Consider the following 16,274-nt stretch of genomic DNA (forward strand, 5'->3'; position numbering starts at 1 on the left):
TACATATAAATTTGATGTAAACAACATAAAAGCATGGCTCCAGACTATTAGTAGTTTGCGTTGGTGTTGGTGGTGTTATGGTAGCAGGGATATTTCTTGCCACAGTTTGGGCCCCTTAGAAGTGACGTAACCTTATTTAATTGCCCCATCCTGAGTATTGTCGGTGACCATACCCATCCCTTTATGAACCCAGTACACCATCAACTAATTAGTCATTTCCAGCAGAAAAACAAGCCACATTACAAAGCACAAATCGCTTCTCTGTTCTCAAACATAATGTGGGTTTTAGTATACCCTGGCTCCCTCCTTAGTCACTTGATCTTAATCGAACAGAGCCCACGTGGGATGTTGTGAAATGAGAAATTTGCATTATGGACGTGCAGCCGACAAATCTGCTGGAGCTGGGTGATTCTAGCATCTGCTAGACTCCATGTCACATAAAATGAAAGCAATATCAGAAGCAAAATGTGGTCAAATCTGGTATGAGCCAGTTGTACTTAACAAAGTGACCAGTGAGTGTGTTCACAAATGAAAAATGAGTTTCTGTCATTCGTCTTTAGCACTCTGTTGCACTTTTGGCTTTGTTTGGATTACACTGAATCAAGTAAATTTCCGGCATTCAGTCATGTCACAGAAAAATGAGAGGAAGAGATGGGTTGTGGGTGTTTACAGGACAGGAAGTGGCACAGTTTGAGAGGTTAACTGTGCTGGGGTGGGCTGGAAAGAGATGAATGCAATGTTAGATGTGCAGAGGCATCAGAGTTGTGTACCTGGAAGTCATTAGGGGGGTTTGTTTGTCCTCAGCCTCAGTGGGAATCCGCCTTGCACAGCTTCGTGGAGGGAGCGGATTGATTGACATCTCAGCAGTGAATCAGAGATTAAAGGGGATTTTGTGGTTGTTAGTGTTTGTGTGGTTGGAAGTATCGATTCATATTTCTATGTCTTATTTACAGGCTGTGGTGGTGTTGGGTTCAAATGGTGGAGGGGTATCGTGAGTGATAGAAATGCATGAAAAATTTAGAGTTGAAGTTTACATAGGCATGCAAAAATGAAAAGTTGGCTTTTCTTGGGAAAAGCTGAAACAAAGAAAAACATCGTTCCGTCAGAACAGTCATGCGTTATGCTTTTATCTTATTTAAATTCAGCCCTGGAGCTTTTCCAAACGGTACAAAGTTGTATCATTATTGTTTTTCAAAGACATCTGTCTCATATTTTGAGACAAATTGCTTCCTGAAAGATTCCACACATCATTACTTTTGTTGCAGATTTTTTTTAAATTTTACCTGATGAGATTGTAGCTGCTAAAACAAAAGAATTACATTCTATTACATGTTTATGTGGTAATTCTATTATCGAAGATGAATAATAGATTATTCATATTTCTTGTATTAATTGCACGCTTCTCTTAGTCACTTTTACCAGGGGGATTATTTGGTATATTTCTTCATGGCTCTTAGCTGTGACATGTTCTTTGTTCTACTTTAACATACAGAATGAATACATAGTTAATTTTCCCATTCCCCTTTCTAGGGTCTCGTCTCCGACAGGAAGACTTCCCACCCCGGATTGTAGAGCATCCCTCTGACTTGATTGTGTCCAAAGGGGAACCAGCCACGCTCAACTGTAAAGCAGAGGGCCGTCCGACCCCGACAGTGGAATGGTATAAAGATGGCGAGCGCGTTGAGACGGACCGAGACAACCCGCGCTCCCACCGCATGCTGCTGCCCAGCGGATCCCTCTTCTTCTTGCGCATCGTTCACGGACGCCGGAGCAAGCCAGACGACGGCAGCTACGTCTGTGTGGCCCGAAATTATCTGGGCCAGGCGATCAGTCACAATGCATCCCTGGAAGTAGCAAGTAAATGCCTTTTTTTTTTTTTTTGCTGATTGTGTTGACATTGACCAGTTTTGTTACAACACATTGACTGAAAATAGTCCTATAGAATAAATCTACTAAAGCACACACACACACACACACACACACACACACACACACACACACACACACGCACACACACAAAAACAAAAAAACAAAATATTGAACATACAGAAGCATATAGCGAGAACCTGGGAAAAATATCATTTCACATTTCTACACTAAATAACATTTAAATAAATGTTGTTTATTGTGATTTATGATAAACTTGCACAAAGTAGTTCATGAATAAGAGTGACAATGAATACATTGATTGGCTGGGTTGTGAGCAATCAGTACATCGTGGCCACTATCATGATTTTTATGATCAATAGCCCCTAACTTCAAGGGTATTGCTGCATGTTCAGCTCTTTCTCTCCAAATTATGTAAAATGTTGATATCTGGTGGTGTGCATGACGACATATGGGTGTTACGCTTTAATTTACAAACCTCGAAAGATCTCTTTGTTTCTTAGGGAGCTAAATAAATAGCTGAATATTTTTTTTCTTACTCTCTTGTCTATGAAAGAGAAAGAAACCTTTGTTTTGATGAATTTATAGAGGGATAAAAAGCCTAACAGTGTTGATGAATCTGTATGCACTGGTCAAGTTTTTTTAGTTGAATAAAATTTAAATTCACTTGATGCTTGGCCAGAAATATTCAGACCCACACTGGATAGCTATGACTAATGGCCACTGGTGCTTCAAAATCTAAAAAAAAGAAAAACAAATTATGTTTATTTGTGTTTATTCCGTTTACTTAGATAACCCCCGATAAAAACAAAAACAAAAACAAAACATTCAACAAGGGGATCCGTGTCGTCCTCTCATGCTGTAATTTATCAGTGGTAATGAATGACCTCAGTCTATTTTTGCATTGTGTTTTGGAAACTGGCTCTGCTATTGCCATCTCAATAGTGGCAAGAAACCTTCCATTGTTGAAAGAAGGTCCTGAAGTTTGCCACAGAGCATATATGCAAAAGAAGGTTCTCTGTTATTATGACAATATTAAACCTTTTGCCGAGATACAAAACACTGTGGGGACTCTTGTCTTCTGAAGGGATACAGACCTGGTCAAATTGCATGGGAAGACTAAAATGCAGGACAATCCTGGAAAAAAAAAAGATGCTTGAGGCAACAAAAGAATTTTCTTGTGCGAAGGCCTACTGTTCAGCGGGACAACATGATAGTTTTCCTTCACACTTATGAACTAATTTGTTTACACATAGCACAGACTTTAAAACTCCCCAGCCTTGTTGAGTCATGGCTATGCATGTGTAAAAGTGTGATGTGCTTCCAGTTGAATAGGTTTATGTCAAGCAGGAATTCATCAGGTTGCTCACAGCTATAATAAATGTCTATATGTTAAATGCAGTGATGGAAGGATGCCTTTAGGAAGGGCAAAGAGCAAAAGGTCAGTATATGCAACCTTTGGAGAAATATCCTCAGCAAGAAGGCCACATGGGGATGAACTCCCATTGGAGCAAAGGTCTTCCAAATCCGAAAACACTGGATAATAACACGCATAAAGAAGGCATTGATTGAGGGAGGTGTTAGTGACAAGGGTTAACAACCAGAGTCACGCCCGCACACACAGCATACTTCTCCATCATTTACTGTCAAGCCTCTGCTTTGCTTAGCTGTGTCAGCTTACACAGCTTCAACCTCTTGGGTTTGCACCAAGGTTTTACAATAATGACAGCCCTCCAGTGTAAGTTTTACCTTTTGCATCATAATGAAGGCGATGGTCAAACTGTATCACAGTAATGCTAGATCAGCAGTCCGACCTCGGAAGCCAAGGCCTCTGGGGGCGGGGGGAGAGTTTATTACTTGTAGTTCGCAAAATTTACTGCAAGGCTTTAGGGTCGAGGTGGAACACAGGGAAGACTTGTTGAAGCTGCTTGGATGAATTATATTTCCTTACTTCATCCTTCAGAGGTCACACAGATTCATGGCTCACCCTGGGGCTAGGTGGTTAAACAGACCTGCCTTTTGGAAAAAGCTGCTGAGACAAAGAGCTCACATGACGGAGAAAATGGAAAAGAAGGACTTTCCTTACACATTGGTTGATTTTTTTTTTTCTTATGCATTTTATTTTTTAGATTAGTTTCCATGCGGAGTTGAAATAGCTTACCAAAGTTAGCAACTACTGCGGTGTAAATCTCGTTTATTTGGAAGTAAGAGTGGAACTAGGGAGACGTTCTTCTGTTGACAGTCATCTTACAAAGATGTCTAACTGTGCGAGATGACAGCAAAAACAATTAAGAAACGTTTATCATTTTTGTGGCTGCCTTCTCTGTACGCTATAAGAGGAATAAACAGTGACAGTTCAGAGACTGATAATTTATTAGCCATCTGTGAATACCACAATTAGCTAACCGTTAGTTGCTAACAGTTTTTTAAAGACTCGTGGCCGGTCAAAACTGAACTCTTGAGATTTATAAAACTGGTCATTGTGAAAGTTGTGAGAACATGTTTTTGTTGCTCTTAGCCCTTAAAACCACCTTAATATTTTGGCGAGTTTACAAATTACGAACATCTGACTTGCCATTCCAGAATTGGAGTATTGTATCCTGATTATTTGGCATGTGAAGAGCTCTTGTGGTATGAGAGCTCATCGCAATTAAAAGCTGTGGTATTTCTTGTCAAAGTGAAGTATGTCTCGCATATCAGCATGTGATTTCGTCTGACGTAGAAAGTAAAAGCTATCATTATGTGGCTCTGATATGGTTTAAGGGCTTAAACTCTGACATCATGTTGCATCCATTTTTATTTTGAAATAAGACGATAGTTCCTGTTTTGTCCCATTGTGATGTCTGCTCTCACATGCCTCTTTGAATTGGCTTACAACGCTGTGCAACAAACGCCTTGGAGAAACCCCCACCATGTTTAAATAGTTTATGAGGCAGCCTTTTGGATACTCTGTAGCAAAATAAAATGTGACAGGAAGGAAATGGTATGAATGAATTGACATCTATTAGTCATGCGCTCCACAAATCTGGCTTACCTGGAAAAAGTGGCATGGATATAGTCAGTTTTAAGCTAAAGACTTAAAAGAAGTCTTCCATAAAGTTTGTCACAAGCCATGTCGGCAAATTAAACTAAGTGGGAAAAAAATGTATACTCCCTGAACACACCATCCCCACAGTGAAGCATAGCATAGGCTGCATTGTGCTGGAGGGGATGCTTTTCTTCAGCAGAGAAATGGAAGCAGTTCAGAACTTCTGTGAAGATAAATGGAGCTAAATGCAGAGCAAGCCTAGAAGAAAAACAGAAGCTGCAACACATATAAATGTAGTGCTGTCAATTTTTTTTATGTTTCCAAAATGTTTTGAAAACAATTTTGTTTCCACTTTACACATTTGCACTACTTTCTGTTTGTCAATTAAATACAATGCCAGTACATTGAAATTTGTGGATGCAACATAATAAAATGTACAAATACTTTTGCAGGGCACATTATGACAGTCCTTACCGTGAAGTCAAATTGTTATACTAAGATTAATATGATCTCAAGATTTTTTCGAACAATTTCACATAATTTAATGTTTTTTCTGTAAAAAAAAAAAAAAATAAAAAAAAGTAGAGCAAAAGTAGGCCTCAATTTACTGAGTGAAGTTTCTGATTTCCAACCTGTTACTAAAAATAAAAGTGACAGGTCATAATAAATTTACGTGACTCGCTGTCACAAATATCTTGTCACTTTAAGCAACTTGATGGGTTCATTGAATCAGCAGCCCAGGCAGGCGGAGAAACAGCAGAAGCTCATCAAGAATCCCCCCGAGAATTAGTCATCTGATCACTCAGGAATGGTGTAAATGCGAAAATTAGAGTGGAAAAATTGGTACTTAAGAAAAAAACTCAGCTCAATTCCACATTAATTATCTGAACGACTTTTACGACTCTTCCCACTGCTGTTCTGATTTAACTGAAGTAAGGCGCAGATGATGAAACGTGAGGGGGGGGAGGAAGGGCAGCTGACAGAAGACGACGTTGAAAGCTGACAGATGCAAAGCGATGTGAGGAGGAGAGGAGTGACAGAGACAGACGGCGATCGAATACAGAGAGGAAAGAAGTATCTGTCCTTCAAGGCACACTAGTAAGACTTGTTGGCAGAAAATTGAGGTGACGCTGTTGAGACACTGACAGATGTAGTATGTGCCGGTGCCTGAAGCGTGACCACAGGGTGGAAATACTGTGTAACTATACACAACGCGCACGCAGGAGGAGTGCGCGCCCGCCTCCACGTATGCACACCCATACACTGCAGTGGAGTCCATCCTGAAAGCAAAAGAGGAATAAGAAAAAGGCAAAAAAGAGATATAACTTGGTTCCTATCCAATAAATGTCACAGAAGACACTCAGCATATTTTTTTCTGCCGCCAGGGACCCTGGAGGACCCAGGGAAATGAACATATGTCCTATTGACCTCAGCCACTTGATTCAATCATGGAGCGCTTTATTGAGGTGAAGGCAAAGTCACCGCCTGTGTACTCTAAAGGTTATTGGATACTAGGACAGTTTTTAGGTTCAGTGAGAGGAAGGAGTAAATGTTAGTCTTAAACTAATTGGACATTGCCATTTACTGGAGGAAAGTGAGGTTTATGGTTGGGACTGGAGGTTAAACCATAACACTGCACTGATGAAGTAATGAGCCACAATACAGGACTGACAACCACATGGCCAAGCTGCTTCTGAGAAAATGGAGGCGAAATGAGGGAAGAGAAAGTCGGCCTCTAAAAGTAAATAACTGCGATTGTCAAATTACCGTTTGCCAAAAAGTGGAAAGCAAGAAAATTGAAAGTCCAAATTCAAATTGGGCTTAATTTCTTCTTTCTTACAACTGTGTATCATCACAATGATGTAATAGCACCATGGGTGGAAATGTGTTTAGAAATAGCAACAAAAATGGTCTTGAAACACATCTCTGAGTGACTCCATTAAAATGCTCTGAATGTGAGAAAATAATTCTCCCCTACTTTCTAAAAATAGTTTGTTTCAGTGCTGCAATCATGATATGTTGTCCTTTTCTGACAAATTGGAACTAATTGGGAGTGTTTTAGAACAAGGAAGAAATCAACCCCAGTTTTTCTTTGCTTTATTTATTTATTTATTTTTTTTAAATGAGGTTACAAAGACGTTGCACTGACATAATCTGGAGCTCAATCAGTGGAAAGTAAACAAACCTCCAATTCAAAGCCATATAGAATCAAAGACCTTGATTATACTGTACTTTAGATAACTCAGAAAATAAAGTGGGGGAAAATGATTAAAGGTGTTCCAGGAGGAAAAGTGAAGGTTAAAGTTTGCATTACACTTGCTAAATGTAGCTCTGGTTAAATCTACTTAATCATCAGTAAAACTACAATTATATATCTGGTGTAATGGGGAGGGCAAGGTTGACCTTAAATCTGAAACTATGTTAAGTAAAAGACAATTGAAACAACATTCATGATGCCATCATTAGCAAGTCACTGCAGTCAAGTTGGCGCGGTACTTTATGAACATAAAACTGTAGTTTTCATCTCTGCATGCTGCTGTACAATCACAAAGTTTCTCCAAGACATATTACATATTACATTTTGTCAGCTCCTAACCTCAGTAGTTAATGGATAGGGGCAATGACTCATTTTTCAGCAGGGCAACCACCCCAAAGCACATGGCCAAGATCCGAAAAGGGTGGCTTCAGAACCTCTCTGTGGATGTCCTGGAGTGGCTAAGTCAAAGGTCAGACTTGTATCTGACTGATCATCCCTGCAGAGATCGAAAAATGGCTCCCCAGTCATCTCCTATCCAACTTGATGAAGCAGAAGAGAAGAATTGCAAAGGAGAATGGGCAAAACTGCCCCAAGATAGGTGAGCTAAGTTTGGGACATCATGTTTAATCCGCCTTCAATCCTCCATCTTGAAGGTGGATCAACAAAATTCAGCAAAGACCACTAATACTTATGTCAAAGGGATTTTTTGAGTTTATGTTTTTAATAAATTTGCCAACATTTCAAAAAACTTTTCTCCACATTGTCATAATGAGGTGCTTTTGTGCAGAATCTTGATGCAAGAGATTGATTTGAAACAATTTGGAGTAATGACACATTGCGGGAAAGAACAGAAAGAGAAGCGCTGTGAATGCTTTCCGGATGCACCGCAAGCCTCGTCTTATTATAATCACATGCTGAAAATGCGAGGCTATGAGAGACGCACAAAGGGGCATAGACTGTTGTGGCTTCTCCGAGGTCTGATACCTTTTCTGCCTGCCCCTTTCCATTAACTAATGGCTCCTCTCTTGAAATGCCTGTCACCGCTGCTGTCAGCATCCAGTCGGCAGTGGCTCAGGATAAACACATAAAGCAGTATAAGTGGCAGTAGACCTGCATATATGTCAAAGAAAAAGAGTTGTCACTTTCACTTCATATCGACAATGGCTGATACTATTTGATAGACAAGCACTGACACATTGGAAATCCTCCCTGTCAGGAAAACATAAATGTCTAGTTGTAGTTATTTCCAATTGTCTGTAACAGTATGTGAGGCTGGCTGTTTCTCATCCCGTTTTCCGCTTCCTTGTTCTCCCCGAGTTGGCCCGTGGTTAGAGCCGTCTGTGAATAAGCATCACACTTTGGGGACAGCTGGTTTGTGTTTACAGTCTGGATACCAGGGTGAGTGCGCTGCAAGTATTGTCTAAACAATTTTAGTTGCTATATTCCCTTTGGCTCAGCGTTTCCACAAGATAGATTTGTGGCGGCGTGTCGGGGCGGAGGGGAAGAGCTTGCTCGGCTTGCGGCGGCACTGTGAGAAAAGGAGAGGAGAAGTAGTCAAGAGCCTCTGATATGGAGCATATGGCTTCGAAATGTGAGGCAGTAAAACCAGAAGACAGAATCTTGCTTTTTCATGCTTCTCCCTGTCTGAAGCACACTTTACCAAATTTTTTCTGCACATATTTGCGGCCTGTATCTCTGATTGAAAGGACATCTGTTGTTTATTTGGAAGGGCTTTCCTACAAATCTTCATGTTCATTTGCAGAACTATACCCCTGCCACTGAACAGAGTGAGAGGAAAGTTGACAATAAAATCTTCTAAATGAACTATTATATGTGGCAATAGGTAGTTGTACATATAAAAATGCACATTTGGTTGTATTAGTATGAAAAGGAATAAACAGATTGGAGGTAGTACAGCAATCTTTGGATTTAAACTGTGTTAAAGTACACTTGTAGGCTAAGAAGCATACAAGCAAGTATTTCACCATTTTAATAAGTTATAAAGCCCATAAAATGGAGATGATGTTCTTTGTCTAGTACCGAGTTAGTTGTAACAGGCAGGGAGATGGAATTTGGACATGATTTCTGCTTTGTATGGAAAAAAAAGTCTTTGGACACAAATAATAAAACTGGACCTACTTTGCATAACACAAAGCTTGAACAGAGAAGGAGATTTTGGTTGAGAACGTTTTCATTAAGACTGTCCTTCAAAATTTCCTGTTGGAATAATACAGCTATAAGTGTCCAAGGGCATGACAGGGGAAACTAGAATCCAGCACTGCCATCGAAAAGTTAGTTTGACGTTGTTGGAATGTTATGTTATAGTACTTCACTTTAAAGTTTCTTTGGAGGCAGTTCATTCCCTCCTTTTTTCAACTTGTCAGTTTACGTGCATAGCCACATTTTGATAGGTGAGATGATCAATTTGAAAGATGCTCAGATCTTTAGATTTGATTCATAACTTAATAATAAGCTAAGCTGCCTCCCTGAAGTCAATTACTTTCCTTTCAAATCACAAGTAGGAGGCATTACTTTGATTTAGATACATTCCAGATGAAATACTTTGTAAGGGCGTGATGGCATCCCAACGACGTACGAACGTGTTTCAGAGGGATGATTGTTCATGCAAGTCGCTAAACAACACCTGGCATAACCACTGCAATCTGCTGGAATTTTCCTGGTTTAGCTGACTAATTATGTGGCATAAAGCCAACACAACCAAAACGCAACCTGTTTGTAAGGCATGTGTTAGCTTAATATTGAGAGAAAAACACAGAAACAACTAGGAGTGAACTGAAACTGGTAACCAGAGCTCAAGCATCAACACATTTGTAGCTTGTGATAGAAAGAGATTAAGACAACATTAACAGCAGCAAGATTTAAATGAACAAAACTTTTCTTTTGCATACACTTCTTTGTGATGTATGCCTCTGGAACTGGTGGTACAGTTTCAGTGATGTTACACACATGGTTTTTGGTGTCTCATTCCATTTTTCTCCCTTCTCTTACTTCCCCTCCCTCCCATCTGTATCATACCAGGTATCATTTTGCTGTAATATATTCAGCTCTGATTGTTTCCCCTTTAAAAGAAACACCCGAAAATGATTCCCCTCCTTGTTTCTCGCTCGGATTCGAACTTCGGTGCCGGTGTACGTTTCCCCACATCCTCCGATCTTTGTCTGTTCCCCGATGAAACTCCATGCCCGTTGTGTCGGTTTACCATGACATCATGCGTGCGCCTTTCCTCTTCACTCTTCTGCTGATTTGTCTCAGCGCAACAGAAACTTCCCAGAGGGAAAGGTAATCAACAGTGATGTGCTCATAGCTGCAAAACTGTTTCTAACAACCGAAAATTAATTAATAGGGAAAGCCCGTCGTCGAGTCACAACATGCAGCAAGCCATGTGCTGAGGAAAAACAAGGAGCGTCTAACGTCCGCCACACCGCACGCTTCTGAGTTTGTCAGAGTCGAGGCTTATAGCAGTTAATGGCTTACAGGAGTCGACTAATCCTGCTGTCGCGGAGAAAAGAGGGATGGCTTAGCCTTTTGTGAGATATCAGAGCTATCCATCCTCTGCGCATCACCACATAATGTCACAGGCTACAACTTCATCTATGCTTGTGGCTGATTCTTACTTCCTTGGGGCTGGGGGTCAAAGGGTGCAACTTTGTCTGTCAGAGATTTTTATTTGTCTTTGCCGATCTGAGCAGCTGTACCACATCATCCAAGAAAAAGCAAAAACAAAAACAAAAAATAAAAAAATCTCAGTCAAAAGCTGACAGTGCCTTCGAGGCATGAAAATGAAAAATGAGCGCTCTTCCAGATGGTGGGCTGTGTAATTGTGGTTCGATGATTGTGATTAAAATGCCAACTTTTCTGACTATCATTAAACTAATCAGAATTCTTATGCAATCTACTGGATGCGGATGCTTCGATTTGTTTCCCTCCCTTGCATACATAATGTATTTTAAATACGGGAGCTTTGAAATTCAATTGACTGTTTTTTATTCTCTTTTTTTTTTCAGATAGGCAGCGCACTTTGGACTATCAGTTTCTTTCATCCTGTTTCACTTCATCCTTAAATAGAACTGGGATATCGGATTCACTGTACAGTATACTTTTGTATGAGAGCGGACGTGCAGTGCTTGTAGTATCATGTGCAAGGCAATGTTGTATTGATTAGTATGTAGTTATGTTTAGCATGTAATAACATAGAAAATGACAGAAATGAATCTGAAAGTCATGTTTTATTAAAGAGCTGAACAACGACAGCGGCGCACACACAGAGTGGAAATCTGAGATTGCTCCGACCGCTTGTCCACCACAACCAAATAAGCTGCTATATTTTCTAACGGTCTGCAGACGTAATTTATAACATCCAGCAAACTAAAGGACTACGAAGGGGTGGTTTCTTGTTGCAAAGCAGAATAATGAGACGAACAATTCCAACACACTATAAGCGTTACCTGAGACTGCCTTGGTTGTCAGTTCTGCATCCCCTGTTTTTTCCTCTCCCTTCTGGAGCATCTCTCTCTCGCTTTGTCTCTCTCTCTCTCTTTTCCTCTTTCTCTCTCTTCCCTTGGGAATACATTTATATGTGCAGACAGGCTTATGAAGGAGCTGCTGTTGTTGAATCTCCTTACTGGCAGCTTTAATGACCAATAATATGCTCAACATCACAAAAAAATGTTCCACACACTGTTGTATATGCAAATTTCATGTACACAGTCGAGGCAATAAAATCTGCCCCACATTGCAAAAGTGTTTTTGTCACTTGAAAGTATTTCCTGCTGAAGCATATTCAGCTGTTGCTGTATTTTGCAAGCATAATGACATAAAAACATTGCTCTCTTTGCACAGTTTGACTCACTGCAAAGGGGGGAAAAAATGTTGTGGTTTCATCACTACTATTTGATTATCTAATCAGAAATACTACACTAATAATCAGTTTGAAAATAAATGGATTGGCTTCACTTCAGTTGGAAATCAGATAGACAGATTGTGCCAAAAACACAAAAACATTACGATCAAATCAGTTTGAGTAACAATGATACATATCCAATAAGGCATATCTTTGAGTCTTGGAGGTCAAAGATTCAAAATGTTCATCACTTGACACTTTGTTGCACTCACCAAAAAAGCATCACTTCTCATTAGTCCAAATATGGTAGAGTACAAAATCATTTACTCTGTGCATCCCTTTATCTTTTGAATAATTTTTGCTTTTGCTTGTATAGTGTAAGGGGAGAGAAGCTAAGTTTTTCTCTAAGTCACTCCTTTTTTTAAACCATCTGCTCTGTTTTTCACAATATGCAAACCACTCTCTACTGGTTCACGGTTCAAATTATTTGCAGTAATATTCCACAAATATAAACAGCATGAAATGAGGCACCGGGAACTGAATAAGATGATAAACCTGAGGCGCAGAGGGGAAAAAAGGGAAAGATAATTAAAATGATCTTAAGAGTTATATACCCTTAAGCACTGGGAATCCTTATTTGTTTGCACACTTATAAACCATTTCCTGTATACAAACCCATCTGAGCCGGATAATATACCTGCTGTTAGTTTGGGGGCATAAATCTCTGTCTCTGCCACGTTCATATATTTAATATAAGTTATGCAGAACACGTCAGGATTTGGCTCATTTACATAACGGCAATCTACAGGCAATTTATAACAATCAGGCCTGAAAAATGTGGTATCATGTTGCTGAAATTAACTTTTTGGGTCTAATATGCTTCATTGTGCTTTTCAAGAAAAATGCTGTGATCCCATTCAGATTAAATTTGATGTCAGAAGAACATCTATGTACAACAAGTGACGTTTTCTTTTTTGTGTGCAATTTTTCCTGCTTCTACAGGTTCGTAGGAAAACCCGATTCAAAAATTTTTTTTCACAATTATTCGTAAAAACATGAATCTGCTTCAATCTGTATTTGCAAATAAAGAAGTAGTGCACCTAAATATAAATTACTGGTGAATTAAATCAGACAAAGCAGCCCTATATCTCATTGAATATTAAGGAGCCCTATTTCCTTTCAGAGACGAAGCACAAAGTATGAAGCACCAATATCTATGCAAAAGCGAAAGCAATGAAAAGCTGCTTTTTAAGCGTCATGCTTGATGGCAGCCCCCATTTCCTCCAGCTGTATTATGTTTGGCTGAAGATGATTGAGAGGTATGATTTACCTTAATGCTCTACCTTGGCTTTGGTTTGCTTTTAGCCAAAACTCCAAACAAAATGGGGTTAGGATTCGTAGTCAATAGATCATCTCCCAAAGTAGTAGTGAATAGTATTTTCATGCGTCTTGTTTTACATGTTGGAATGCTGACATATGAGGGGGGGATTTAATCTTTGATCAGACCTCGTATTGACACATTTTGGATCTAAATAGGCCTCAGGGTGCATCTTGAGTCAGATTTTCCTCTGATTGCCTTATTGACCGTATACAAACTTCTCATCTCTGTTTTCTTTTTAATTCATTAAAAATGCCCAGTCGAATGAGAAGCACAGATTTTTCCAGTCTCTGTATCTATATTTTCTCTCTCTCGCCTTCAAGCTAAATTGGCTAATTATAGGCTTGCTTCAAACATTGACTGACAGTTGGATGAAGGAGGAAGCAAATCTTTTTTTTTTCATTGACACTGCCTTGCAAAGGATTTTCAAAGCGTTTCAACATTTTTTACAGTTTTGACACACAATATTACAGCCTGAAACTTCATTGGGACTCTTTGCAATAGAGCAACACAAAATATTGCTTAATTACAAATTTGTTTACAAATAAAAATATGAAAATAACGACATGCTTTTGCTTGCAGCCCCCTGTAATCAGTATTTGGTAGAATAGCCTCTCACTGCAATTAGAGTGGCAATTTTCTTTGCTCTTCAGATCAAAAAGCTGAATATTTTTGTTCATTTTTTTTTTGTCGAGTATTTAGCCCCATCACTCTTCTTATTATCTTCCCTGTCCCTCCTAAAGAAAAAAGTGTCCGTAACATAATTTTTCAGCGTGGAGATGTGAGCTTCTGCTGCACACAGTGTAGAAATGGGAAGTTCGGCTCTTTTGGCTCAGTTCCCAAACACGAGAGGACTCTTTTGGCTCCCAAGCGGCAGTTAGGTATTAATGCTTTTGCAAGTTAACATTTAGAGTGATGCTTCGACCTTTATACACTATGAAGACATTTGTATTACAAACTCTTGTCTTTTTAAACTTCTAAATGTTGTTTGCAGTTTTTAATCCATACCTGGAATCTCATTGACGGCAAAGGAGTTCTTCCCAACATTATTTACCCTTTTGTTTTTATTGCCAGCTGCCATTTTGGTGGAGCCTGTGCGTGTGTGTGTTTTTTTTTTTTTCATATAAGGCTTTACCCAGTACTGTACGAGTACATCATATGCCATAAGAAATGTCTCGCTAAAGGTCTCCTATCAAAATGTCAAGAGGAAATAATATGAACAGATCCAGACACACACATGCCCCCTTTATGGGCCCTGTCTGTACTTTGAGTGTAAAAAAGATTCCCAGGATGAGTGGCTGTTTAATTGACAGCTCGCTCTCTTACTGCTGCCATTCACTGACAGATGAGGAAGTTTTTGCACTAATAGCCATTGGACATCTGCGCCTCTTGTCAGGTTTTTTTTTTTTTTTTCTTGAGCATTTTTTTTTTTAACTGTGTGCCGAAACAAGGAGTGTGATGTAGGAGTGCTGTCAGTGTGATGTCTTGTATTCTGGCTGTCACCCATTCTCGCTCACTCACGCAAAGTTCTGCGTTAAAAATAGAGATTGCTATGTTTTTGTTGCATTTTTTTTTTTTTAGGATTGATATATCTAGAAAGCAAAAGAAATAAAAATACAGTCTTTTCAAAAATTTGTTTTTGGGCACCGTTGATTTACAGTGAAATCATTTGAGTAAATTTCTAAAAAAGAGTAACTTCTCTCTGGGTTTGTTTGAGACAAATCAACCCACCTCCAGCCTCTGTATCTGCTGTTTTGCTGTTGCTCTGTTGGCATTGATTATCTCTGTCCAAGTGTGTGTGTGTGTGTGTGTGTGTGTGTTGCTGACATGTACACGCATTCACACTATTTGTCTGTGGCTCTCCTGCTTGCCGGGAAGGCAAATACCTCAGGAGGTTCTGTAATAGAGCGGATTCTGTTGCCCAACTCAGACTCCCACAAGGAATGGAGGTAGTGTTGCAAAAAAAGAGTGGGATGCAGAAGAAGAAATAGGGGAAAGGGCAAAGGAAGAGTGTCTGTTGTTAACTTGTGGTTATATGTGAAGTCCCGACTGCTTGATTTGCAAGGAAACTCCTTGCAAATCATAATCTCCATGCCAGGTGAAGCGGTCAAAAGCAGCATCTGTTTTCGGAACATATTTTTAAATCTGTGTTTTTTTCTCACTGCTCTCATTGTACCCTACCCAGCTGCAGACAAGCAATGGCTGTTTGTGGGCATTGACTGGGAATACACACACACACACACACACGGCAGCTTTAATAAATAATCAATGCCTTCTCACAGAGACTGTATAGTGAAGACAAGCAACAAAGCACTGCCCGGTAATTCTAAAAACTACAACTTAAATTGCTTCTGGGATAGAGAAATAGAAGAAGCTTCACACACTCATGAACACACAGTGGGCATTGCGCTATACATTGTTCAGGGTATAAACAGCCTGCCATGTTTAATAGGCCTCCCTCTTTTCTCTTGCTTAGTTTCTGAACAAGCATCAAGAGTTTAACAGCCTGTGCATGTCAGCCTGTGTGCAGTTAAACTTGGGTTACCTTCAGCACAGACACCCACTGGGTCTAATCAAGGGCCTCAGTCCCAATAAAACTCATTGTTCTTTACCTTGTAAAGTACTAAAAGGTGTGTTTCCCTCCCTCTGTTCTTCCGAACCCCCGAGCAGTTGCGTATTTATATCAAGCGGCGTTGAAGACAACTGCGAGTCTTGCAATGAGCCAATTAATCTGGACGCATGCTGTCCTGCAATCCACTGGAGATTATCCAAACGAATGTCAACCCTAGCTAGATCAAAAGCCTAAGTAGATGTGAAACTTGTTGGTTTGTATTCGTGTGCACTACTGAAGAGTTGGAGGAAA

General features: G+C 39.8%; 1 protein-coding gene across 2 annotated transcripts in view; it reads left to right on the plus strand.

Annotated features, from left to right (window-relative positions):
- LOC129368610 (roundabout homolog 1-like) overlaps positions 1-16,274 on the plus strand; it is a 96,445-nt gene that overhangs the window by 32,164 nt on the left and 48,007 nt on the right. For both annotated transcript variants that reach the window (XM_055043658.1, XM_055043659.1), the window contains one exon: positions 1,531-1,857. In XM_055043658.1, the coding sequence (XP_054899633.1) occupies positions 1,531-1,857 (327 nt within the window). The remainder of the gene's footprint in view (positions 1-1,530; positions 1,858-16,274) is intronic.

This window comes from Poeciliopsis prolifica, unplaced genomic scaffold (assembly GCF_027474105.1).
Source record: "Poeciliopsis prolifica strain line A6 unplaced genomic scaffold, Auburn_PproV2 SCAFFOLD019, whole genome shotgun sequence".
In the NCBI taxonomy this organism is placed as follows: domain Eukaryota; kingdom Metazoa; phylum Chordata; class Actinopteri; order Cyprinodontiformes; family Poeciliidae; genus Poeciliopsis; species Poeciliopsis prolifica.